General features: G+C 34.9%; 1 protein-coding gene across 3 annotated transcripts in view; it reads right to left on the reverse strand.

The window, feature by feature from the left end:
* Positions 1-25731, reverse strand: part of TNKS (tankyrase) — a 148303-nt gene that overhangs the window by 103776 nt on the left and 18796 nt on the right. For all 3 annotated transcript variants that reach the window (XM_036458988.2, XM_036458989.2, XM_036458987.2), the window contains exon 2: positions 21790-22014. In XM_036458988.2, coding sequence (XP_036314881.1) covers positions 21790-22014 — 225 coding nt within the window. The remainder of the gene's footprint in view (positions 1-21789; positions 22015-25731) is intronic.

Genomic DNA, 25731 nt, shown 5'->3' on the forward strand with positions numbered 1-25731 from the left:
AAAGCAACATGTTAATTGACATATTGGCTTGACAACACTATGATGGGAACTGTTGTTTTGCAGCTTAATGAGTGGTAGAGGCAAAACACGGGAAGTCTGTTGTTCCTCCAAAAGTCACTTAAAATTTCAATCGTTTTTCTTGTAACCAGGACCTCACCTATTATATCTTTACTATTTTACAATAGAAACCTGCCACTAAAGTTTAGTTGCAGTATTGCTTTTCTTTAGGTGATAGATATTTAAAGGAGCAATCTTTTTACTAGAAATAATGTTTTTCTAAGTCATACCTAAACTCTCTCATTGGACCTGAACACAGAAACATCCACTATAGAATAATGTGCAACAGGGAAAAAGAAGCTGAGTATTCTGAACCAGATGCTGATAACAAAATCCACGTTAGAAAATACTTAACCATTTTTAATTCACCAGATATAAATTAAAAAATAATAACACACTAATAGAGTTAAGAGTTTTAGGAGCCAAAAAGGTATCCAAAACTAGATCAGAGAGATCTAAACTTACCTAACTTTTATAAAAAGGGATTATTGAGAGATTTAAATAAGAACAAAAGTGGCATAATATTTATCAGCTAATAATAATATTTAAAACACATTCTTAAAAATGTAGACCCTGTTTGTATGTTCAACTCTATCACTAACTACTATTTTGTTCTAAAGCCAGATCTTCAGATTTTAACTTTTTCTGTAAAGGGCCAGACAGGAATATTTAGGCTCAATAGACCATTTGGTCTCATTCTCAACTACTCATCCCTGCCTCAACCCCAATATTACAGGGGAAAAGCAGCCACAGACAATAGTTAAAAGAATGCGTGACTGTGTTTCATTAAAATTTTATTTAAACACACTGAAATATGAATTTTGTATAAATTTTCAAAAATCACTTCAAAATGTAAAAATAATTCTTAACTTGCAGGACATACAAAAAACAAGTTGGATGAAGCCCATGGACCATGCTTTCCCAACCCCAACCTAAGGCAGTGATAAACTAGTTGGCAAACTGCGGCTTGCGAGCCACTTTGGCCCCTTGAGTGTGGCTCTTCCACAAAATACCACGTCCTGGGTGAGTCTATTTTGAAGAAGTGGCATTAGAAGAAGTTTAAGTTTAAAAAATCTGGCTCTCAAAAGAAATTTCAATCATTGTACTGTTGATATTTGGCTCTGTTGACTAATGAGTTTGCTGACCACTGTACTAGTACAAAGTGAAGTCTATGGACTACTTAGTTACAGAACTCTGTAATCTACCTACACTAAGATAAACACTGAAATTAAGAGGAAGCATTTAGAACTATACATGTCATTTTAAAGTTATTTTTCTAGTACTTCATTTTTATTATAGTTTACAAAATCAATGGCCTGTCATGCATTGGGGATAGGAAAAAAGAATGATTCTCTACCACAGATAGTTTGAGAAGCACTGAGCCAGGGCACCTGTAAAAACTGGGCCTCAGTTCCCAGATCTCTGAAGTGAAGGAGTTGAACTAGATAGATGATTTCTACATATCAAATCCCTGATAATGCTCTTTTAGAGTTACAGCCAAAGACCTGAAGCATTAATATCTAAATTAAAAAAAAAAAAGGAATCTTCTAATACCAGAATAATAGCACATGCATGAGGCGAAGGTAACAACAATGGCTTTTAAGACTGTCCTTATGTCCTTGAAGTGGTGGAGGACTCTTTATTCTGGATGCTTCAAAATGCTTTCAAAGTTCTTAGTTACTAAAGTGAATAATAAAATGTGACTGCTAATATGTAATATAATTAGAAATTCATCTTGTAAAAATCAGTATAGTGACAGCACACTATATGTACCTTTTAATTAAAGTAGCACAAATGTTAAAGTCAAATTCCCAAAATATATAAACAATATACAAAGTCAAGTTTGAAAGAAACACAAGGAAATTAAAATCTGAGTAACATCGAGTACACAAATTCAAGACTACTGTGGGCATTCAAAATCTCCTTATACTAATTAGGGCATTATCAGATTTCAAATCTCAAATAACCTGGCTGTATACAATTGTTTTACTGATGCATCTCAAATTCATTTATCTCCTTCTGATTTGAGAAGGATGGAGAAAATATAGCAGCTGATACAAAAACAGATTGTTAAAACTAAGGTAGGCTCACAATATTCAAAATGTCATCTGCAAAAGAGCTTATGGCTAGAAGGACATGTGATTGTCCTATTTATGGTGCAAGCATTTAGCTATAGTGAGCCTGATTCAGAAAGCATGCCTTTAGCCTGTGACCAATGCAGTGGAGACTAAAATTGTTCATTTAATTCCTCAAAACTATTACATTTAAGCATTCACATAATTTTAATTCTTCCAAATAAAAATATTGTTACACATATGCAAAGTCATCTTGTCAACTTCCTATAGAAGCATATAAAATGCTAATATAAATTGCATTTAACAACAGAAATATTATTAACTGACTTAAGAAGATAGAAGAAGTAAAAACAATGTGAATTTTCCCAACTAAAAATGTAACAAGCCTGTTTGGTCAATTATCAAAATGTGTTTTAATATAGTTTTCACTTTAAAATATTAAAAGTTCTTTGTTTGTTATGTGAATTTTAGAGCTACTTTAATGGTCTAAAACTGCTCCTCCTTACAATGAATATTCCATTCTAAAAGATGTTTCATTTAAGTTAAAATATGTTGATATTACTAGGTTTTAATTTATATAACAATTCATTTTATTTTAACTAGCAGGTTTTTTGGAACAAGTCTGCTCACAAATCTAATAAAAAAATAAAACACAATATTTAAAAAACAACAAAACAGGAAAAGACAAGCCATAGAGTAGAATAAAACATCTGCAACAAATTTATGTGATAAAGAACTCAGATCCAGAATATACAATGAACTCTTACAAATCATTAATAAAAAGAAATCAACCCAATTTGAAAAATGGGAAAAGCAAAGATACTTCATAAAATATATACAAATTACTAATACATGAAAAAACCTCAACATCATTAGTCAAAAGAGAAATGTAAATTTAAAAGATAGGCAATGCCAATTGTTAATGAGGATGAACTAAACTAGTACTCTCATACATTGCTGGTGGACATGTAAAATGATGTAACCACTTTGGAGGTCAGTTTGACAGTTCCTAATAAAGGTAAGTATACATCATTACTGGCCCTACCAATTCTACTTTTAGGTATTTATCCAAAAAGGATATAATAGTAAGATACTAGAAACAATCTCAATATCCATCAGCAGGAAAAAGGTTAAGTAAATATGGTATAGCTATACAACAGAATAATGCTCAGCAATAAAAAGAAATCAACCACTGATTCATATAAGAGGGATGAAATCTCTAAAACATTATGCTGAGGAAAAGAAGCCAGATAGCAAGAACAAATTTCTAGAAAAGAAAACTAATTTGTAGTGACAGTAAAAGATCAATTCTTGCCTGAGGATGGTGAAAGGAAAGGAAAAAACTAACTACAAATGGGCACCAGAGAACTTTTTAGAAAGATGAAAATGCTCTATTATTTTGATTGTGGTGGTGGTTACAAGGGCATATACATTTGTCAAAACTCATCAACTTGTACATTTAAAATGGATGCGTTTTATTTCATTATCCCAAACTCATGTTATAATTCAATAAAATTGATTTTTTTTTTTAAATTCAAGAGTGGTTTAACTGCAGATTAGAAAAACTAACCTGAAGAGAAAATTATTGAACTGTAAAAGATGTCAATAGATATTTCCAAGAATGCTGGATGGAGAAATTATCATGGACAAAGCAAGAAGTGAGAAGGTCTAACATGTTGTAATCATCTTTAAAAAAAAGAAAAGAAAATACATACATATTTGAAGAAATGCCTAAGATTTTCACAGAACTAATAAAAGACACCAATGTATAGGTTCAAGAATCCAAAATAGGATAAACTCTGGGGAAAAAAATTAAAAAACAACTACAATTTGAAAAAGCTCTTAAAAGAGAACATGTAAGTAATAGTATACAAAATAATTAGAAATAATTTGTGAATCTATTCTAACTATAGTAGTATTATATATATCATATAATATAGCATATGTTAAGGAATAATGTAATTATGTTTCTATTTCCATGTATATTGCAAAAGGCCATATTTTACAACTGTAAAATATGCCACATTCCTATTCTTAGAAAAAACTTGATTTAGGTAATATCAATTAAACAATGTTCTACTTTTAAAATTATCCTATATAGTAAAAAGGTAATATGCAAATTGACTGTCACTCCAACACATAAGAAGGCCACCCCATGTGGACACAAGATGGCCTCCACAAGCTGGCCGGCAGGGGAGGGCAGTTGTGGGCTATCAGGCCAGCAGGGGAAGGCAGTTGGGAGGGACCAGGCATGCAAGGGAGGCAGTTGGGGGCAACCAGGCCAGCAGGGGAGGGCAGTTTGGGGGGGACCAGGTTTGCAGGGGAGAGCAGTTAGGGGTGACCAGGCCGGCAGGGGAGAGTAGTTGGGGGCAACCAGGCCTGTAGGAGAGAGCAGTTGGGGGTGACCAGGCTGAAAGGCGAGGGCAGTTAGGACAATCAGGCCAGCAGGGGAGCAGTTAGACATTGATCAGGCTGGCAGGGGAGTGCTTAGGGGGTGATCAGGCTGGCAGACAGAAGCCATTAGGGGCAATCATGCTGGTAGGCAGGCAAGTGGTTGTGAACCAGCAGTCCTGGATTGTGAGAGGGATGTCTGACTGTCCATGGGATCAGGTCTAAACGAGCAGTTGGACATCCCTTGAGGGATCCTTGAGTGGAGAGGTCGCAGGCTAGGCTGAGGGACACCCCTGCCCCCATGCACAAATTTTGTGCACCGGGCCTCTTGTTTTAAATAAATGGCAACAGTAAAGTAGATATATTCGAAGTTTTTCTACAATACTACTCTGCAACCAAGATATACAATGTCTGGGTAGCCAAATCCAAGAAACTCTTTGATATAAATTTAATATTTATTTTCATTTAAAAAGTATTTTGTGTTTTCTTTACATTTTTAAAAGAATTACCTTTAGTTATTAAGATCCAACTTTTTCACAGTAGTTTCCATCTCTTAACAAACTAAACATTTAAATTTTTCCAATTCTAACATTCACAAGAGATAAACACTGGCTCTGTATAAAATTAAATTTGGTAGTCAAGAAAAATAATTAACTCCTCTTTTAATATTCTCATGTTAATAGGTTCCTCTTAAGAACATAAGCTAGACATTTGTTTGATGCTCTGTGGTGTGTTTTCACTGAATGAGTAGTGACATTCATTGAGTGAAATAAGCTTTCATCTTAATTAGTATCCTTTGGAGAAATCTCTGAGAACCTCATAATATGAAAGCATGGCTAATGTGCCTGACTTATAAAGACCTTCTAAAATGGAGATTTACGAACAGGCATTCTATAATAGTAACATGAATAGAGTACTGAGCAAGCTGGGCTTCAGGAGAAAAGTTTTGAAGTAATGGTTGTGTGGTCTTAGTTTGGTCTTTTTAGACATAAATCACTTAGTAAGTGATTTCCCACTAATCATTTGTGGGCATGGGGTGCTTGGCTGTCATCACTTTCCACTTGTAATGAGTACAGGGCATTTTTTCTTCTTCTCCCCTTATACTGGCTCTTCAGCAATAGACTTTCTGACAACCCATGCTGTAGTCACAGTACTTTTTCTTTCATTGTCATCCTTTTTGGAGTGTGGTATAAGGACCCCAGGGAACTGGCACCATTGGCTTACCCTTCTTTTCATTGTATATATATCTAAGTAATAAACTAAGAGTGGCTTGTTGCATCTTTACCGGTAAAATCAGTCAGGTCTTGGCTTGTCCTATACTGTGTACTACAGTGGGGAGCTGTCCCATGCATTAAAGGATGTTTAAGAGCAACCCTGACTTCTATCTCCCCTGCTGTGACAACCAAATACTGGTATGCTTCTAGGCATTGCTAAAATCCCCATAAGAAGCAAAATAGCTCCTGATTTAAACCACTCTCTTTAGATTCTTAAGAGCCCACACCCACCCTCCTCACACATATACATACAAGGTAGAATACATGAAGGTCTATACTTCTTCCCACTGTCTGAACACTTTTATATACATTGATTTTTAGTTTTATATAATAATTGATTTTTAGAGAGAGAGAGAGAGAGAGAGGAGAGGAGGGGGAGAGAGAAGGAGAAAGAGGGAGAGAGAGAAAGAGACACATCAATATGATTAGTGAAACATCAACTGGCTATCTAGGATCCAGCTCACAACCAGGCATGTGGCCTGATTGGGAATCAAATAAGCAATCTCTCAGAGAGCAATATGATGGCCAATCAACTGAGCCACACCGATCAGGGCTGAACAGTTTTATATAGTAAATTTCTACATTAGATTTAATTTGGAGAAAGAGTTTTGTGGTTTAAAAACAAATAGGAAATAAGTAAATAGTAAATCAGTAAAGTACAATAGAAACTATTAAATAAGTTTCAAAAACAGTAATAAAAATGACCTCCAAGGATCCTTCTAAATTTAAGATACGGTAATCTATTAATATATCTTTGAGTACTGACTTTTCAATTGGAGGGTTTTTAATTAAGAAGGGATAAAATACTTTAGCTAGCTTATATAACAGGAAAGTTTATTAAAGAATAAAGCTATCTCAATTAAAGCAAATGCAGAAATGCATCCAAAACTTATCCTGCTTCTGTCTATCCTGTCTCTCAGCACCACAGCCATCCCACCTTAGATAAAAACACACACACCTGTATCATCTGAATCTTAATTCCAAACTCTCACTAAAGAGACTTTGGTCCAACTTGCCTCAATATTTGGTTCTGAACTTCAAAAGTTTGGCCAAAGAAGACTGAAGAGCCAATAAAAATGCTGGTGAGGGTTAAGAGGCATTAGTTCTGAGAGAAGAGTCTTGTGCAGACACCTCAATGGGTCTCTACTGTAATAACAGATCTTAAATTTAAAGTATTATGTAGATATGTTTATTCATGGTAAATTAATGTTTACAAAAAGTATATATCTGAGAAAGTTAAAGAATTGGGACTTCCATTTTCTATTTCACACATTTTTATACTGTTCTAATGTTTATTAAACATATGTATTTCTTTTCCAATAAGAGATAATTCTTCTCAGACAGAAATTATCTTTATGCATGCTGTTTAAGTATGTTTGCCAAAATAATACTTCTCTTAAAACTCCTACTTAAAGTAATTAATTTGTAACCAATGGAGAGATAATTGGATTGTCCTTCCTGTCAAGTGAACATTAAATAGGGTGACAGCATTAGATAAATAAGACCAATATAAAAAAATCCATTAATTTAAAATATGTGATGATGCAAAGGCTGTAGAAATAAGCCTTAAGTAAAATAGTCAAGAAGTAATTTTCTATGGTGTTTTTAAGAAAACTTCTTTAGTTTTCATACAAAAGTCACCAACAATTCAGAATTCTGGCCACATCTAGGGCTAGCTGACTTGTGATACATTACTTAATTTCACCTCAGTGTATACCTTGACTATATATGTGCCTCAATAGATAAATACCCATTTATAACTTTTCCCTTGTATTTCACTGGAAAAAATAAGACAGCATTCAGTTTTTTAAAGTCTCTACTAACTCTGCTTCACTTACTAATGGCAATAGGCAGAGCTGTGGTCCGGAGCTGGTCCTCTGGAACCAGACTGTGTGGGTTAGAATCCCATTCTGTCACCTCCTCATTTTGGGACCCTAGGAAGCTACTTCATCTCTTCATGCTTCATCTACTTACAGTACTGTATTAGGAGATAATAATAGTTTCTACCTCATAGGTTATTAGGCGGACCAAACAAATAATACTTGAAGAGCTCTTAGAACAGTGCCAGTATATAGTAGGCATGAGTATAGAAGAATTTTTAAAAGAGATATTAGAAAATATATAATTACTCAAAAAATTAATCCAAGTAAATAAAATTTTACTGAATTTATGTGGGAGAACTGTTTTGCTTAAAAAATGTTCTTAAAATTATTAGAGAGAGGGGAAGGGAAATGGAATGGAACCATGACCTCCTGGTTCATGGGTTGATGCTCAACGACTGAGTCATACCACCTGGGTGGGAGAATTGTTCTTTATGACCAAATTTTGACATGAAATTTTGTAATAAAAAAATCTCCCAATTAAATGTCATTCCTACTGTCAAGTTTTCCTAGAAATATACAAAATCAAGATTTAAAAAATACATTTTTTAGAAAATCAAGAATATTTTAAAAGGCCATTCCATCTGGAGTAACTTAAATATAGATTAATCTATGTTCAATTTTCCACATTACATTCAAATCAATTATACACTTTTTACAATAGAGAATTAAGCCAGTCCACAATATATTTGTGAAATCAGCATTATCTGCTGACACAAACCACAATGTATTGGAAGATAAAGTAGGCACTGGAATAAATATGAAAATGATTATAATAAATCATATGTCTCTACATAGAAATCCCCCAAGTCTAGTCCAAAAGAAAATACTGTCCTGGAGTCAGACAAAGCTGGGCTTTAGAATGCTTCTCTATCCGTAGCAACTGTCTGACCTTAGGCAAGTTACTTCGCCTTTGTCAATCACACCTTTCTCTTTCATAAAACACTTCCTACTTCTGAGGATTGCAGTTATAATTAAATGAGACAATATATATAAACCTAGGTTGGTACTTGGTATATAACAGAGACTCAATAAATCCCCTGTCCCTTCAACCAGGATTTTTCATCTACTTTCAAACAAATAATCATATACACAGAGAATAGTAAAAGAAGATATCTGTTGGGTTGAAATAAAGACAAACTGGCAACAGTCCTAGGAACAATGAATTCACTTGTGCAAAGTCAGTTATTGTTTTATGCTCCCTTTTATTTAGAGAGAGATTATTTTTTCTACAACTTGACTAGATTCAGCGAAGTGAAACACTAATAAGAAATTAAGCAGATGAATTTAGTCTAACTGCAGTATATTACATGATCACAAAATTTTTACTGTTCTGAGGGACAATGACTATATGCAAAAAGATGCTTCCAACCTGTCTCTGGGAGAGCCTTTCTGAATCCTTCCTTAAATTGTTAACTCCACCTGCCCTCTCTCAAGGCCTCAAGAATTTATTAGTATTCCATGCAAACTCTCCCTTAGTTTTAAAACATTAAGACCGATTAAAATAACTTTTAATGCTACTAGTTACTAAGTTTAAAATTAAACATGTAAAAGCATTCTTCACAAGTAACATAGGATTGGACCTGTACCATAACATTCTGATTCTGCTTTGAACTTCAGGATCTTAAGAAATTATCTCACTATTATTACTAGATGTACCGGTTAATAATGGTAAATTCTGTAATCAAAGAAAACACGATAATTTCAAGAGAAACATCAAAAGTGCTTTATTCAAAGTAATGTCCATCGTTAGCTACACACTTCCCCCATCTTTCAGGTAATTTGTGGATACCATCCCAATAGAACTTTTCTTGTTTGAGGCAAACCATTCAGAGACCCAATTTTCCACTTCTTCGTGTGTTTTGAAGTTCTGCTCAGAAAGTGCGTGTGCCATGGATCAGAATAAGTGGTAATCTGAAGGAGCAAGATCTGATGAATAAAGCAGGTGGGTTAATACTTTCCAGGCAAGATCTTTTTAATGTGTTTTTAACTGGTTTTGAAGTGTGTAATAATGTGCATCATCATGAAGCAAAATTATTTTGCCATGTCTTTTGGCAGATTCGAGTCATTTCATGATCAAAGTGTGGTTCACATTGACTATTTGTTGTGGGTAGCGATCAGTATTAATGTTTCACCTGGTTTTAGAAGCTCATAATACACCACACCTTCCTGAACCCACCAAATACAGAGCATTGTCTTCTTTCTGAAGCAATTTGGCCTCGCAGTCAATGTTGATGACTGACTTGGATCAACCCATGATTTTGTGCCTTTGGGATTCTCAAAATAAATCCACTTTTCATCACCAGTTACAATTTGATGCAAAAAAGACTTTCTTTCATGCCGTTGAAGCAGCGTTTTACTGATGACTTTTTGGTTTTCCATTTGTCTTTCATTCAGTTGAGGTGGCACCCATTTTCCTTTCTTTAAAATCTTTCCCATTGCTTGTATACCACTGGGAATTGTTTGCTGAACAACGTTTAATCTTTCTGCAAGTTGTTTATGAGTTTGACACACATCTTCATCCAATAATGTTTGTAATTGTTGGTCTTCAAACTTTTTTGGTTGACCGGAACGTTTTTTGTCTTTCACATGGAAATCATCACTTTTAAAGTGCTTAAACCAGTGTCCACAAGTATCTTGAGAGGGAGTATGTTCCTCATAAACTTCCTAAAGTATAGGATAACTTTCAGGAGCACTTTTTTTCAAAATAAAGTAATGAATTACAACTTCCCGTAAATGCTTTTTTTGGCACGAAATTTGATATTAAGTGTAAAAATATCTATGATGTTAACACCTTCAGCAAATTTAACATATGAAGTTTTGAAGCTTACTGTCAATACAACAAAATAGCATACCTATAATACATATCAAATTGCATATATATCAATATATGTGTAACTCCATTTATTGAAAAAATTCCGTATTATTAACTGATACATCTAGTATTCCCTTATACCTCTGAGAACTGATACAATAGCTTGAAACTTAAATATACTGTTGTATTTTCAATTTGAAGGAGCTAAGCAATAGAACTCTTAATTTTTCATTTCTTGAGAAATGTACCCAATAATTTTTTAAATAGTTTTTTTAATTTAATAAATTATCCTATTAGCAATTATTCTTAGTGACAGTATTCAATTCAGGGGTCCTCAAACTTTTTAAAGTGGGGGCCAGATCACGGTCCCTCAGAGAGCTGGAGGGCCGGACTATATGAACTACTAATTCCTACTGTAACACCTCGGCTGCGCTCACTGCCCAAAAAACCTGGCGGGCCGGATCAGACTCCTGTGCGGGCCGCATGTGGCCCGCGGGCCGTAGTTTGAAGATGCCTGAATTACATTTTTTTATATCCCATTTCATCTCCTTTCGCCTATGTTGAGGAGAAAAAGATTGTCTTTTTCTTTTAATGTAATCCCACCTCTACTTTAGCTTCTCTCATTCCAAGTGCATTACAATTTTGGCAGTTTGAAGAACTATCTGTTCATAATTAATTTGCTTTAAAAATATTAATCATTATTCATACCTATGCACAGTCATAGCCAATCACTATAACTTCATACTTCAGCTATTAAAATATTGGGTCGGCAAGTAAGTAATTGCGGGTTTCACACACATATGGCTTCAGTTGAATTTTTAGGTTTGCAGACGTAGTAAAAATGTAAAACACATTTTGTTATTTGATAGTTGGCTATTCAGCTGTTAATCAGTAAAAAAAGTTTTTTGATCTGTTTTGTAGTTTTCGTTTGGCGTTCGTTGAAAAATGGAAAATCAAAAGGAACATTTTCGTCATATTTTGATTTTTTATTTCCACAACGGGAAAAACGCATCGCAAGCTCATAAAAAGTTATGTGCTGTGTATGGTGACGAAGCCTTAAAAGAACGGCAGTGTCAAAATTGGTTTGCCAAATTTCGTTCTGGTGATTTTTCACTCAAAGATGAAAAACGCTCTGGTCGTCCAGTTGAAGTTGATGACGCCCTAATCAAAGCAATAATCAATTCGGACTGTCACAGTACAACACGTGAGATTGCAGAGAAGCTTCATGTATCACATACATGCATTGAAAATAACTTAAAACAACTTGGCTATGTTCAAAAACTCGATACATGGGTTCCTCACGAACTGAAAGAATCACAGTTAACGCAACGCATTAGCAGCTGCGATTTGCTAAAGAAACGTAATGAAAATGATCCATTTTTAAAACGACTGATAACTGGCGATGAAAAATGGGTTGTTTACAACAATATCAAGCGGAAAAGATTGTGGAGCAGGCCAGGTGAACCAACTCAAACAACATCAAAAGCTGATATTCATCAAAAGAAGGTTTTGTTATCAGTTTGGTGGGATTACAAAGGAATTGTCTACTTTGAACTCTTACCACCCAACCGAACGATCAATTCTGATGTCTACATTGAACAACTAATGAAATTAAACAATGCAGTTGAAGAAAAGCGGCCCAAATTGACAAATCGAAAAGCTGCTGTATTCCATCATGACAATGCAAGGCCACACACATCTTTGGTCACTCGGCAAAAATTAATGGAGCTTGGTTGGGATGTTTTGCCACATCCACCATATAGTCCTGACCTTGCACCATCTGATTACTTTTTGTTTCGATCTTTACAAAACTCCTTGAATGATAAAAATTTCAATAATGATGATGATGTCAAATCGTACCTGATTCAGTTTTTTGCTAATAAAAACCAGAAGTTTTTTGAACGTGGGATTATGATGCTGCCTGAAAGATGGCAAAAGGTCATTGATCAAAATGGGCAATACATTACAGAATAAAGTTATTTAGTTCCATGAAAAAATTGTCTTTGATTTTCTTTAAAAAATCCGCAATTACTTACTTGCCGACCCAATATTTGTGGGGGAAATGTCGGTTACATTATAATTTCCCATTATCCTGTCTGCAACATCCCCACTGAATAGGTTAAAAGACTTAAATTGCAATGGGGTGTGTGTGTGTGTGTGTGTGTGTGTGTGTGTGACTTTATGTCTTATCAAGTTGATGACATTGCAAAGGCTATGAAACAAAGGACATAACACTAATTCACATTGATGGCAACAAAAAGAGGCATATGGTAACTGCCAACTAGTCAGTCATTCAGCTTTTACAATGTCAGAATACAAAACTGATGGATGAGAACACCTGACTGTTACCACCCCAGGGAAAAGAGAGTGGAAGGAAACAAGCATTTACCGGGGCTCTTCCTGCTTTCTTACTTCACTGTCTTCCCATAACAACCCAATGCAGTAGGTATGATTCTCGCTGAGGTTCAAGGCAACTAAATTATTTGTGTAAGTTCAGTTTTTAAATCATAAAATGGAATTCATACCTACTTCTAAACCCCTCCTCCCCCATTTAATTTCTATCTTATCCTTCTACACAAGTGCAAGCCAAGGTCTTCCCAGAACTGTAAACTTCAAGTTTTCCCCCTTATGTGAATTCTGAAAGGCATACATTGGTCTTAAATACCTTATCTACTCCTATGGCCAATGTCCTCTTCCTATCTCAAACAAGCCCCTGTGGGAAAATGTGAAACCACAACTTGGAAATGACATGGAAAACAATCCATGACAGCTAGGGTTCCATTTTAGGTGAGCCACTAGAATATTTCCATATTTCCTACTCTTGTTCCCTCAATTCTCATGCTCAGACATATTCTTTTCAAAAGGCCAACAATGCAAATCTGTGACCCAGACAGGCAAAATAAAATATATTCTCTCTACCTCTAATCATGATTACCTATATTAGGGGTGTCGAACTCAATCAGAGAAGGGGCCAAAATCTAAAATCCAGCCTAAATCGCGGGCCGAATGGTTTACTGAACAGTCATAAACTGTCATTGTGATGGAAATGCAGCGGAGTGCAGTGATGACAGCGCGGTGCGGGCCACATTGCAAGGCCTGGCGGGACGGATTTGGCCCGCGGGCCTTGTGTTTGACACATGTGACCTATATCATAGCAAATTTTGACATTTTTAGGTTTGAAATGAAATAAATATTTGGACACACAGTGGGATTTCTTAATGTCTTATTTATATTGTCATATTTGACAGCAGAATAAAATAACTCACAGTGAGGTTTACATTCTTCATCCTGGTTCCATTAAAAAGCCTAATACCCACCCAATTTTAAAGACAATCAACAGATTCCAATAATTAAAAGAACAAAAAGTACATAATATATTTTTTTAAAGCCTGAAATTGCAATTATTATACTTTACAACTTTCTACTTTGGTTAGCTGGGAAGGAGTGAGAAGGACTCAACAAATTTTATTGTCAATCTGGACCTACTCTGAAATCTGTTACTGCAGAACTACACAAAGTGAGGACACAGTCCTACTATGAAACGAGTTTCAGATAACATGTTAACCTGTAAAGCGGGAACTGACTGGGTTACATGAGCCATTTGCCTCAAATACCATTTTCATACAACCTCAAACTTAAGCCAGATATCTCACTGAAATCCACAGATTGTTCTGAGCCATCATGGTTAGCCTAGAAGTAAATGCAAATGTAGAAATAATTCCTTTAATATACAGATTGAGCAATAAGCAAAGTCTTTTATCACTTAAAAAAAATGAATGTGGGTTTTTTTTAATAATTCCTCCCCTCTCCCCCTTCCTACTTTAAGCATCTTTGACTTATATTTAAGGCCTTAGGAGAATAAAGGCATGCATAGCGGTGTTTTTCTAGTTATTCCAATAAAATGCAATATGAAACTCAACACACATATTTGCCACCATTATCAGAATGTCTACTTAAGTAATCCCAAATTTATTAAGTAAATGCATAAATACTTTAACCTTCTTGAAAACAGCTGAGGATAAATAGGCAAGTCATCAAAATAATGGCACTCACTATCAGTGGGGATAATTCAGAGAGGAAAAATTACTAGCATTCTTGGCTTATCTTCTCCTTTGTAAATATACAGGTACGGAATTTTGCCAACTTTTACCTTTTTATGAAAATAGTACATTGAGACTTTTAAAAAAAGATCCCAATTCAATTTTTATATGGAAAATTGCTGTTAAAAATGCCAAAGGAAGGTATTCTGCAAGATGAGGGAAATGAGACAATAATGAAACAAAAGCCAGTGAATCGAATTCTCAAGGCTTTGCTGAATTTTCAATGAATTTTTATGAAGAGTAAGGAAGGTGTGGGAAGTGATTTTTCTTAGTCTAGCTCATTTATGGATGTCATATAGATAGATAATATGACAGACTAAATAAAGAGCCCTCGCCCTGTGGGAGTGGCTCAGCTGGTTGAGTGTCCTCCTGTGCACCAAATGGTTGCTGGTTCAATTCCCAGTCAGGACACATGCCTAAGTTGAGAGTTCAATCAGGGGTCAGGGCACCTATGGAAGGCAACCAACCAATCAAAGTATCCCTCCTTCTAAGCATGTCCTTTGGTGAGGATTTAAAAAAAAAAAAAAAAAAAGATTAAATTTGCTTTTTTAAACATTTTTTTAAAGAGTCCTAATGTTGAGTTCTCCAACAGCCACAATTTCTTTATATTTTATTAAGAAGCTGTGGCTTTCCAGAATTTATCCTAAAATAATTAAAGTTTAAACTTGTATTTATAATACAGGTTTATATAGTAAAATTGTAATTAAGTCTGTCAAACCAATTCTTTATTCTTAGTTTAGCTTTTTAGATCATCTAATATTTAGCAAGTTTACAGTAGATTTATTTTACCTAGTTTTACAAAAAATAAAATAAAAACAAAGTCCCAAAATAATCTATTTACTAAAACTTAAACTAAGTTTTTATTATTATAACTCAGTCCTAAAGTAATATCCCTCTCATAATTTCTTTGTAATACCATTTTGTATATCTGCTATCTACCACAGAGAACTAACAATCTATCAGGCAAAAAGAACCAAATACTAAGACCTAAGCAGAATACTACAGGAGCATATAAAAAGGTACTAATTTGGAGCATGTTCAAGTTCACACCTTGCCTGACTCGGTTTAAGAGACTATTACTGGTCCTACAGTCAAATTAGAAAGTACAAATGTATTTTGATTACAGCAACTGTAATTTAATTCACTATATATATATATATATATATATATATATATATATATATATATATATATATAAATTGTATATGCTAATTAGCAAGCAGGAAGGAATTTTATACTGTACTAGAGGCCTGGCACATGAAATCTGCCCTAAGGCCTGACTTGCAATCAAGTCCATCTTTCCCAGCTGCCTGCAGCCGGCCCTGCTCCCCCACCGCCACTCACCCCCAGTTCCTCATTCAACATTGGGTTATGCTTGATGGGCGGGTGGGGGGGGGGGGGAGAGGAAGGGACCAAGAGGTTGGCTCTTCCCACCCGCTTACTGGCCCTGCCCCCACATCGGGTGGCTATCAAGCGATCAGAGCCTGCAGGCCAGGGAAGGGACCAAGAAGTGGTCAGTGCACCTCATACTGACTGGTCCAGTGGTCATTCTGGTAATTCTGTTGTTAGGGTCAATTTGCATATTACCCTTTTATTATGTAGGCTAGAGGCCTGGTGCATGGGTGGGGGCTGGCTGGCCTGCCCTGAAGGGGGTCCCAGATTGGGGTGGGGGGAGCCCACTGGGGACAGGGCCATGGAGTTTGCAGGCTGGCTCTGCCCCCGATCAGGGTGGGGGTCCCCTCTGGGGTGGGGCTGGCCTGGGCAAGGGGACACCAATGGTTTGCAGACCAGCCAAGCCCCTAATGGGGTGGGGGTCCCCATTGGGGTGGGGTGGTCTGGGCAAGGGGCCAGGGGCAGTTTGCAGGCCAGCCAAGGCTCTGGATTTGCCAGAAAGGATGTCCGGAAGACATCTAGTCTATTTAGCATATTACCCTTTTATTAGCATAGATTTTGGACACTGGTTCACTTGGGGATTACCTCCAAGATATACTTTTCTCAGACAAGTCATTACTCTTAAGTAATAATTTATTATGTATCTTTAGTTATGGATTTAATTTCATAAATAATGTGTTATAAGTCAGGGTAGTCTAGATTATGCTGCTATAATAAAGTGCTCTAGAATTTAATAGATTTATTAGCAAAAGAAGTTCATTTCTTGCTCAAATTACAAATTGAGAAAATGACAGCAGGAGAGTTCCCTTACTCAGAGGCTCAGACACTGCAGAGGGCTTTGTGTTAAAATGTGATACCCTAAATAACCAAGATAAAAAAAACAAAACAAAAAAAAAAAACTATGTTAAACCGTCCTCTTATTCTTAACACTTCTGCTCAGAAGTTACATATTTGTTAGGAGGAAAAAGGGAAGTAAATATATTCAGTGGACAAACGACTATTATATTTCTAGAGCTAAAAAGACTAGTCCTTGCCCATGTGGTGTGACTTCATTGTTGAGCATTTACCCATGGACCAAGAAGTCCTGGTTCCATTCCCATTCAGGGCATTGCCTGGGTTTCTGCATGATCCCTAGAAGGGGGCATGCAGGAGACATTCTATAATGATTCCCTCTGATCTTTAATGTTTCTATTTCTTCCTTCCTTTCTCTGAAATCAATAAAAACATTTTTTTTTTAAAGAGTGGTCCTTAATACTTTAAACTGTTTAGATTTCCTGTCTCAATCCTATGGGAATATGAAAAGCTATGAGAATTCTACCAAAGTCAATGACATGAAGAAATAGCTCAAAGAACATCTATGTGTCTTTTGATCTCAGAAAGCAGAGGGAAAGCATAAATAAACAAATAAAACACACATACACACACACAAAAAAAACAAACAAAACAAAACAAACAAAAAAACACATGTTTAACATTTGGGAATTAATGAGTGCTCCTTTATGGAATGATTCAGGCAAGAAGCTATTAAAAATAATATATTTACCAAATGCTAAAAATATACTTCCAAAAATAGGAGGGGCAAACAATGTTATCTCAGAAATAACTGTGCATTTTAGGTAATTATTTCCTAATTAAACAAGATATATTTGACTTTAGTCTTAAATCTTAAATATAAGTTACATAACACGTTCAATTTTTCATTATGAAATAGCTTATTCTTTCATTTTAATTAAAAACATATATCCTAAACAAGTTGTTATAAAGCACTTCAGAGACCCTTGAACCAAAAAAACTGCTTTCTCATTTCCACAATGTAATTAAAACTATAATCTTATTTCACTAGAAACTTTTTAACCTAAAAATAACTGTCTAATAAAAATCTTACTTTATTATTCCAATGCTAGTGAGACACTAAATATATTTGTATTTAACTGACAAATTGGATTTTACCAAAAATAAAATCCTTTGCTTGTCTAAAGATACCACTAAGAAAACGAAAATCAAAGTACTGACTGGGAGAAAGTATTTAGAATACACATATCTAATTAAGTTCATGTCCATAACACAAAAGAGCCCTCACAAGTCAACAATAATACCCCAAAAGGTAAAAAAAAATTTCAACTGAGACCACCCAAAGAATATACACAAATGACCAATAGTTATTAAGTTTAATATACACTTATCATTCCATTCAACAATTCCATTCTTAGGCATCGACTCAAGAAATGAAACAATATGTTCACACCAAGCCCTATAAACCAATGAATAATATATACTAATAAACTTTTAGCTTAAACAGACCTAGAAAAAAATAAGACTCAAGTAACTAGAATCACACATGAAAGGGGTGCATTACTACCAAGCTTACAGAAATAAAAAATTTTATAAAGGAATGTTATGAACTGTATGGAAAAACTGGGTAGGCACATGCAAAAGAATGAAGTTGGACCCTGTATCTCACATCATATACAAATATTAACTCCATATAAATAAAGACCTAAAAGTAGAGCTAAAACTATAATCTCTTAGAAAAAAAAATATAGGGTTAAATCTTTATACCCTACGGGATTGGATTATTCAACTTGTTGACAATGGATTCTTAAACTTGTGACACCAAGCACAAACAAACAAGTAAAAAGCAGACTTGACTATTAATCAAATCACCAACTAAAAATTTTTTTGCTTCAAAGTCAATTATCAAGTAGTGAGAAGACAACACAGAGTGGAAGAAAATATTTGCAAATCATTTATCTGGTACGAAACATATCTAGAATATATTTTTAAAACTCTTACAACTCAATAACAAAAAGACAATCCAATTTAAAAAATGGACAGAGGATGTAAGTAGATATTTCTCCAAAAAATGTGTACCAATAGCCACAACTAGCACATGAAAAGATGTTCAGCAATATACTAATCAGGAAAATGCAAAAGAAAACCACCATGAGGAATACACATTTCACTCTGAGGATATTACAGTGGGGATACAGTGCAAGATAAGCTAGACAAGGTTCCTGTGTTTCTAATTCAGGCACAGAGTGGAAAAGAGTACCCAGAGAAATGAAAACGAGCAAATAAATATATAACTAAACAAATATATAATTTCAGGTAATAAGTGTTACGAATTACAATGAAACATAGTAAAATGAGATATGGTTAGAGAAACCACACAACCAGGGTAGGGTAAGAAATTATGACAGTACTGTCTACACAGATATTATATTAAGGTGCTTTACTTGCATTCTCTTCATTTAAACTTCTTAATATCTACATGAAGTAGTTATTACCCCCCATTTTAATAGTTAAGCGAGTAAGTAATTTGCTCAAAGACCCAGGTCTATTTAACTTAATGCCACTGAGTGTGGAAAATAAAGCTATTTTTTAAAAGTTCTAATTATTAGATTTTATAATAAGTAGCAGTTTGAATTTTGGGCTCCCAAGAATTATTTGAAAGTAAAGAGAAAGAAAAAGAAAGCAAGTGGCAGGAACTTTATTTCTCTAAAATAATGTCACTTGCTCTATTCAGTCTTTCTTACTCCCCAAAAGCTAAAGCACTGTTCTTTATCAAGAGAATTATAGTTTAATCCTTTTCTTCCATCCTTTTTAGAAAGCATTCCACTGTCTTCAAGCTTTCAAAGTTGTTAATAGAGTCTTTTATCTCCTTTTTTCCCCTTTGTAGGCAACTTATTCTTTATACAGGGAAAAGTTCACACATCTTCCTCCAAGTTTCTTCTCATCAATACATCATGAAACTCCGTAAGTCTTTTCAAACTCAAGACCTAAGTTTTTCTCTGCTTATCACTTAATTATTATTAATCTCTACGTCAGTTTTTTCTTCTCCCCCCCCCCCCCCCCCACGCCCACCCTGGCTTATGGAACTCTTATACACATGTAAGGTTTTAAAATAATGTTGACTTTTTGGGTTTACTTATTTCTTCCTTTATGATTTCCATATGCTAACATTTTGCTCTGTATTGGGGGACATGTCTCACAAATGATCTTCCAGACAACCAACATGGTTTTTCTTTAACTTATCTATTGAATTTTCTATTTAAAAAAAAAAATAGAGGTTTTTTTGGTGCCAGGAAGTTTGTTTCATACTACACTTTCTTTTCCCAGAGGGCTCTTTTTATTTTTAACTTTTCATTTAGGTGTTTATCTGACCCCTTAAGCAGTCCTGGATATGTATTCTGATTGTTCATTCCATCTTCCCCTCTTTGGAGAAAGGTTGCTATTTTTCATTAGGCTTTCTGGGCTTCAAATCTAGATATTGGAGTATTCCAAATACTAAAAATCCCATAAGTGTTGGAAGACTATGCTCCTCTATTATCTTTAGGACTGTTTGCTGTGGAAGCCAGTAAGCTCTCCATTCCCTGCAGAGGAACCCAAAGGGAACATGCTCTGTCCCCTTCTCACTGGAGAATCACAGACTATAAGGAGAGATGGAAGTAGGTAAACATGTAAATAGTGTGAAGGCAGTAGGAATTTTTACATCAAGATTCAAGAGATGTCTTTGTTAGTTTAAAGGTCCTGTATATAACTTTTATTTACCTACCTTCTCAAGATCTCTACATTAGTCTATTCATTTGAGAATATCAGAAACCAATTGTGTCTACCTAAACAGAAATGGCAGGAGGGTGGAGGACCAATCTCAGAAAATAAATTAAGCCAGCATGGCTCAGTGGTTGAGCATCAACCCATGAACCAAGAGATCATAGTTCAATTCTGGCCAGGGCACATGTCCAGATTATGGGCTCGACCCCCAGTGGTGGTGTACAGGAGGCAGCCGTTCAATGATTTTTCTCATTATTGGTGATTCTATATCTCTTTTCACTTCCCTCTCCTTTCCTCTCTGAAATCAATAAAAATATTTTTAAATGACATACATTTGTTTTATCATAAATATAACTAATTAAACTGAAATGGATGCCATCCAGGAAGACAACAATTATATAAACCAACTAGCCATGGGTTAAACAAACATCACTGTCTTAAATATGAAGAAACAGATGATACACACAAAAGAAACTAGACTTCTCCTCCAGAAGCTTGTTTTAGATTTTAAAATGAAAAATATTATACACTGAAGCAAAATCTAAAGTATATGTGTATATATATTACATATATATAAATATATATGTATTACATATATATATGAGAAAGAAATGCTGATTAAATACAATTTTATATAATCTCAATACTTAAAATGGTTGAAAAGTTCAATTTTGTTCGAAATTGGTTTTCTTCTAGACTATGGCACATGTTGAAAATATTAAGCTTTGAATTACTATATTTGAATTACTCACTCAAAGCATTCCAGTCCTAATAAAATAGGTGGTGTTCAATTTCAGCAACATAAAGAGAAAAGCTTTGATAATGTTCCTTGAATCAAGCTAAAGCATCCAAATATGTCATCCAATTCAGTAAGAATTTGTACTTTATAATGGCTCTCATTGTTGCAAGGATAGAAAATTAGCAGTCTTTTAAAGAGACCGTAAATTAACTAAATTTGATAACAGTAATCTATCAAAATTGAGTTCCATACCAGTTAACATTTGACTTGCATTTGGAGGGTTCATGTTGTGAATCTGGTTCTTAACCAACTTTACATTGCTGTCTCTTTACTTCTCTTTTGATGGAAAATAATCGCCTTTAAGAATAAGAAGTAATAAAGCCCACTCTACTAATTCTAAGGAAATACTATTTCCATCACAATAAGAAACAGGAGAGAACAGAAAGCTTTATTTAAAATGTTATACCTGTCAGGTTGATCTTATAACTTAGATAACAACAAATAATACTTACCAATGCATACATCGATTTTCCCTTTAATAGCAGCTTCATGCAGAGGGGTATAGTTCCAGTTATCCCTGGCATTTGGATCGGCTCCTTGGCACAGTAACAGACTCACAACCTCAGCATGGCCAAAAGAACAGGCATTATGAAGTGGGATGAGACCTCCATCATCACGAGCATGGACATTAGCACCCATCTGCAGCAAGTGTTCTACGACATCCTTCCTTCCAAAACCTAAAAATAAAGAGGGAAAATATCTTACATTAAATCAATTTTGTAAAAAGAACCATTAGAATTCCTTTAACAATATCAACAAACAAGAACTGAAGTACTATATTCTATAATAAAAGAGTAAAAAATAAAAGGCTAATATTCAAATGGATTCTTTCATCTCAGAAAACTTAGAACTAATAAGAAAGCTCTTCCTTTAGTATTTGGACAGTTTATTAAAAGAACATTTTTTCAATATCTCTGTGTGCTGGGCAGCACATGATTCCTGTCTGAGGCATTCACTTTCCCCTCATGCTTCACAAGACAAAATCAAATGTATAACTATATTTTAAGAGATAATGGTTATTTAAACACTGCTGACAACCAAATCAAACACTCAACATAACACTAGGGAAATTGGGAAAAAATGTATGGATACTAGAAATATGTGGTGATGGTTTGTTGACAAGTTATTTAAAAAGTAACAATAAAAGATAATGCCAAAACATTTACTCTTGGGATTGGTGGCCAAACTAAATGAAATGGGTGGTTAAGTGAAACAATTCAAGCTTGGGTTTACTGAGTCGGAGGAAACAATATGACAAACAAGTAGAAATACAGACATTTGAAAATGCAGAACCAGAACACTGATATGAAGTATCACAACTTTTAACCAGAAAAGATCTGCAGCAGAATGGGACTAGATAAACACTGAGAAAGGTAAAACATACTGTGAAAGTACAAGTTTATGGAAGTCAAAGGGCACCAACATTATGCAATGTCCAACATGATAAGGATTTTAATTAGATCAATAGACAATGGGAAAAATAGCCAATGACAATTTTATTTTATTTTATTTTATTTTTTAATACATTTTATTGACTTTTTACAGAGAGGAAGGAAGAGAGATAGAGAGCCAGAAACGTTGATGAGAGAGAAACATCGACCAGCCGCCTCCTGCAACACCCCCCACTGGGGATGTGCCCGCAACCAATGTAGTACATGCCCTTGACCTGAATCAAACCCAGGACCTTTCAGTCTGCAGACCGACGCTCTACCACTGAGCCAAACCGGTTTCGGCGCCAATGACAATTTTAAAATAATTGTATTATGGTGATGAAATTACAAGCTACAATGCAATGGATTTAAAAACCTTCAAATATTAGTATTTTATCTTTACTACTAATACATTTATTAATGATTCTTTCTTTCCTACTTTAAATTTGATTAGGTTTTTGTTTACTAGGTATGACTACCTCCATGCTATTACAATACAAATAATAATGGTAAGTACAGAAATTACACACTAATCTTATGTGTGTCATGAAGTATGATAAATGCTCAACATGCATTAGTTCCTTGTGGAAACACCTTGTGAGATACCATTATCCTCATTTTATTGTGGAGGAATTCTTTGAGTTCTGACGTCATGAACAGTACTTCCAAACATATCTCAAGTCTGTTTACTCCCCAGAGCAACCAGCTTCAAGTCCCATAATCTCTTTTTAAAAAATATATATATATATATTTTATTGATTTTTTACAGAGAGGAAGAGAGAGGGATAGAGAGTTAGAAACATCGATGAGAGAGAAGATCAGCTGCCTCTTGCACACCCCCTACTGGGGATGTGCCCCCAACCAAGGTAAATGCCCCTGACCGGAATCGAACCGGGGGACCTTCCAGTCCGCAGGCCGACGCTCTATCCAATGAGCCAAACCGGTTTCAGCTCCCATAATCTTTTGTCTAAACTTCAGCATATAGCCTTCTAACTGGTCTCTGCTATCACATCTGCTGTCCTACAATTCATCCTTACAGAGTAGGCAGAGTGATCTTTTCAAGGCATAGATCAGTCACTTCCCTGCTTGAAATCCTGCAATGGGTTCCCATAACACAAATAATAAAATATGAATACAAATTCCTTATGACCTACAAGGCTTTCTGTGAGCTGGCCTTTCTCATCTCCCCTATCTCTCATTAAGCTTCACTCACTCACTTTTTATTCCCTGAATATGACAAACTCCTTTCAGCCGAAGGGACTTTGCACTTGCTATCTGCTCTGCCTGAAGCCCTGGAATCCAGATCTTCACATGCCTAGCTCCTTCTGTCATGCAGTTCTCAGCTCAGATAAACAACTCAGAAATAAGCAATTTTGGCTGACCACCGAATTTAAGGTCACTCACGCTCATAAACACTCTTCCATCACTGTTTTCAATATCAGTCAGTTTTACTTTCCTTCTGTACTTAATTACGACCTGAAAGTACCTTGTTCATATATTTGTTTAATGTCTCTCCCAAATCAAGATGTTCCATGAAAAGAGGTACCTACCCTTCACTGTCTTATGAGTTGTTTGTATCTCCAGCACCTAGAATAGTGCCTGATATGCACTCAATAATATATTTGCTGACTACACGAATATACATGTTTACTTACTTCATAAGTAGACCAAAATAGTAAGCAACTTTTAATTTTATATTTTTAATTTATAAAAAGAAAACAGATTTAAAGGTTTTTCTGACTATGATAATATCAGATATACTTTAAAGTACATAAACAAAACACCAAGTTTTCATAAAGGAAAATCACCTGTAATGTCACCATCCAGATAATTATCATGAGCATTTTGATGATTAAACTTCCAGATTTCTTTCTATATCCAAAACTGTCCTCTAATTCAGTCTATTAATTTTCATTTTCATTTGAAATGCTTGAGAATACTCATTTCCCTACTCTGTATACATTAATATAATAATAATTTATAAGATTTAAAGAAGAAAGGCAAGAAAATACAAATGCTATTTACATTTTTGGTTCAGATGTTTGCATTTTACTTTTGAAAATTAAATAATACAATTGAAATCTTTCTTAATCCTAGTCATCAACTTTTTTTCCTCTAGAGATACCATTACATAAGTCAATGTTTGTTACACCCCTGCATTGTTTATATTTTTCATGTTATTAAACGCATAAGTTTATGTATTTATAGATATTCCTTAATTATATTTATGTATTTCCATGTATTTCATATTAATATATTTGTACATTAAATACTCCACATTTCATATTACTAGAATATATTACATATTCATATTATGTCATCAATATTGTTTGGTTCAACCTATATTAATGAGAGGCTAATAATTATGGCAAATCTCTTCTCTTCTTGCTGGCAAAGAAAAATTCAATTTTCCTCAGGTATTAGACAGCAAGTAATATGGCCAGAAAATGTAAACCTTTCCCCAGTTCAGGGAGTGAATCCTGATTACTCTAAGCTTTAAGGGTGATTCATTCCCCTCTGTCAGAAACTGGCAATGAGACAGAAGGAAAAATCTAGAAGCTTATGGAATGATTTCTCTCCCCCACTAAAAGGTGTGTATGGAGGATGAAGGTCCCTTTCTTCTCTTTCCTCTCTACTTTAAAAAATTCTCATAGAAGGTTATGAGATTGGAGCTGCTATAAAAATGCTGGCAAGTAACCCTACTGTGCTCACAGAATGCTGAACCAACTCTTGAATTCCTACTTCTAAACTTGTCAAGGAGGAAAAAAAATGTCCTTAGGCTTTAAGTTTCTGTTAGCTGAATTTTTCGATACTTATAGCTGAACCCATGCGAACTGATATAATCATTTTCATGGTGCACCATATGTTCATATGTTTACTAACCATTCAAGTTTCATCTATTAAGTACTGGTTTGTTGTCTTGACCCAATTTTCTGTTTGTCTTTTTCTTATTGTCACCCAATC

This window comes from Pipistrellus kuhlii, unplaced genomic scaffold, assembly GCF_014108245.1.
Source record: "Pipistrellus kuhlii isolate mPipKuh1 unplaced genomic scaffold, mPipKuh1.p scaffold_m20_p_3, whole genome shotgun sequence".
Lineage (NCBI taxonomy): Eukaryota > Metazoa > Chordata > Mammalia > Chiroptera > Vespertilionidae > Pipistrellus > Pipistrellus kuhlii.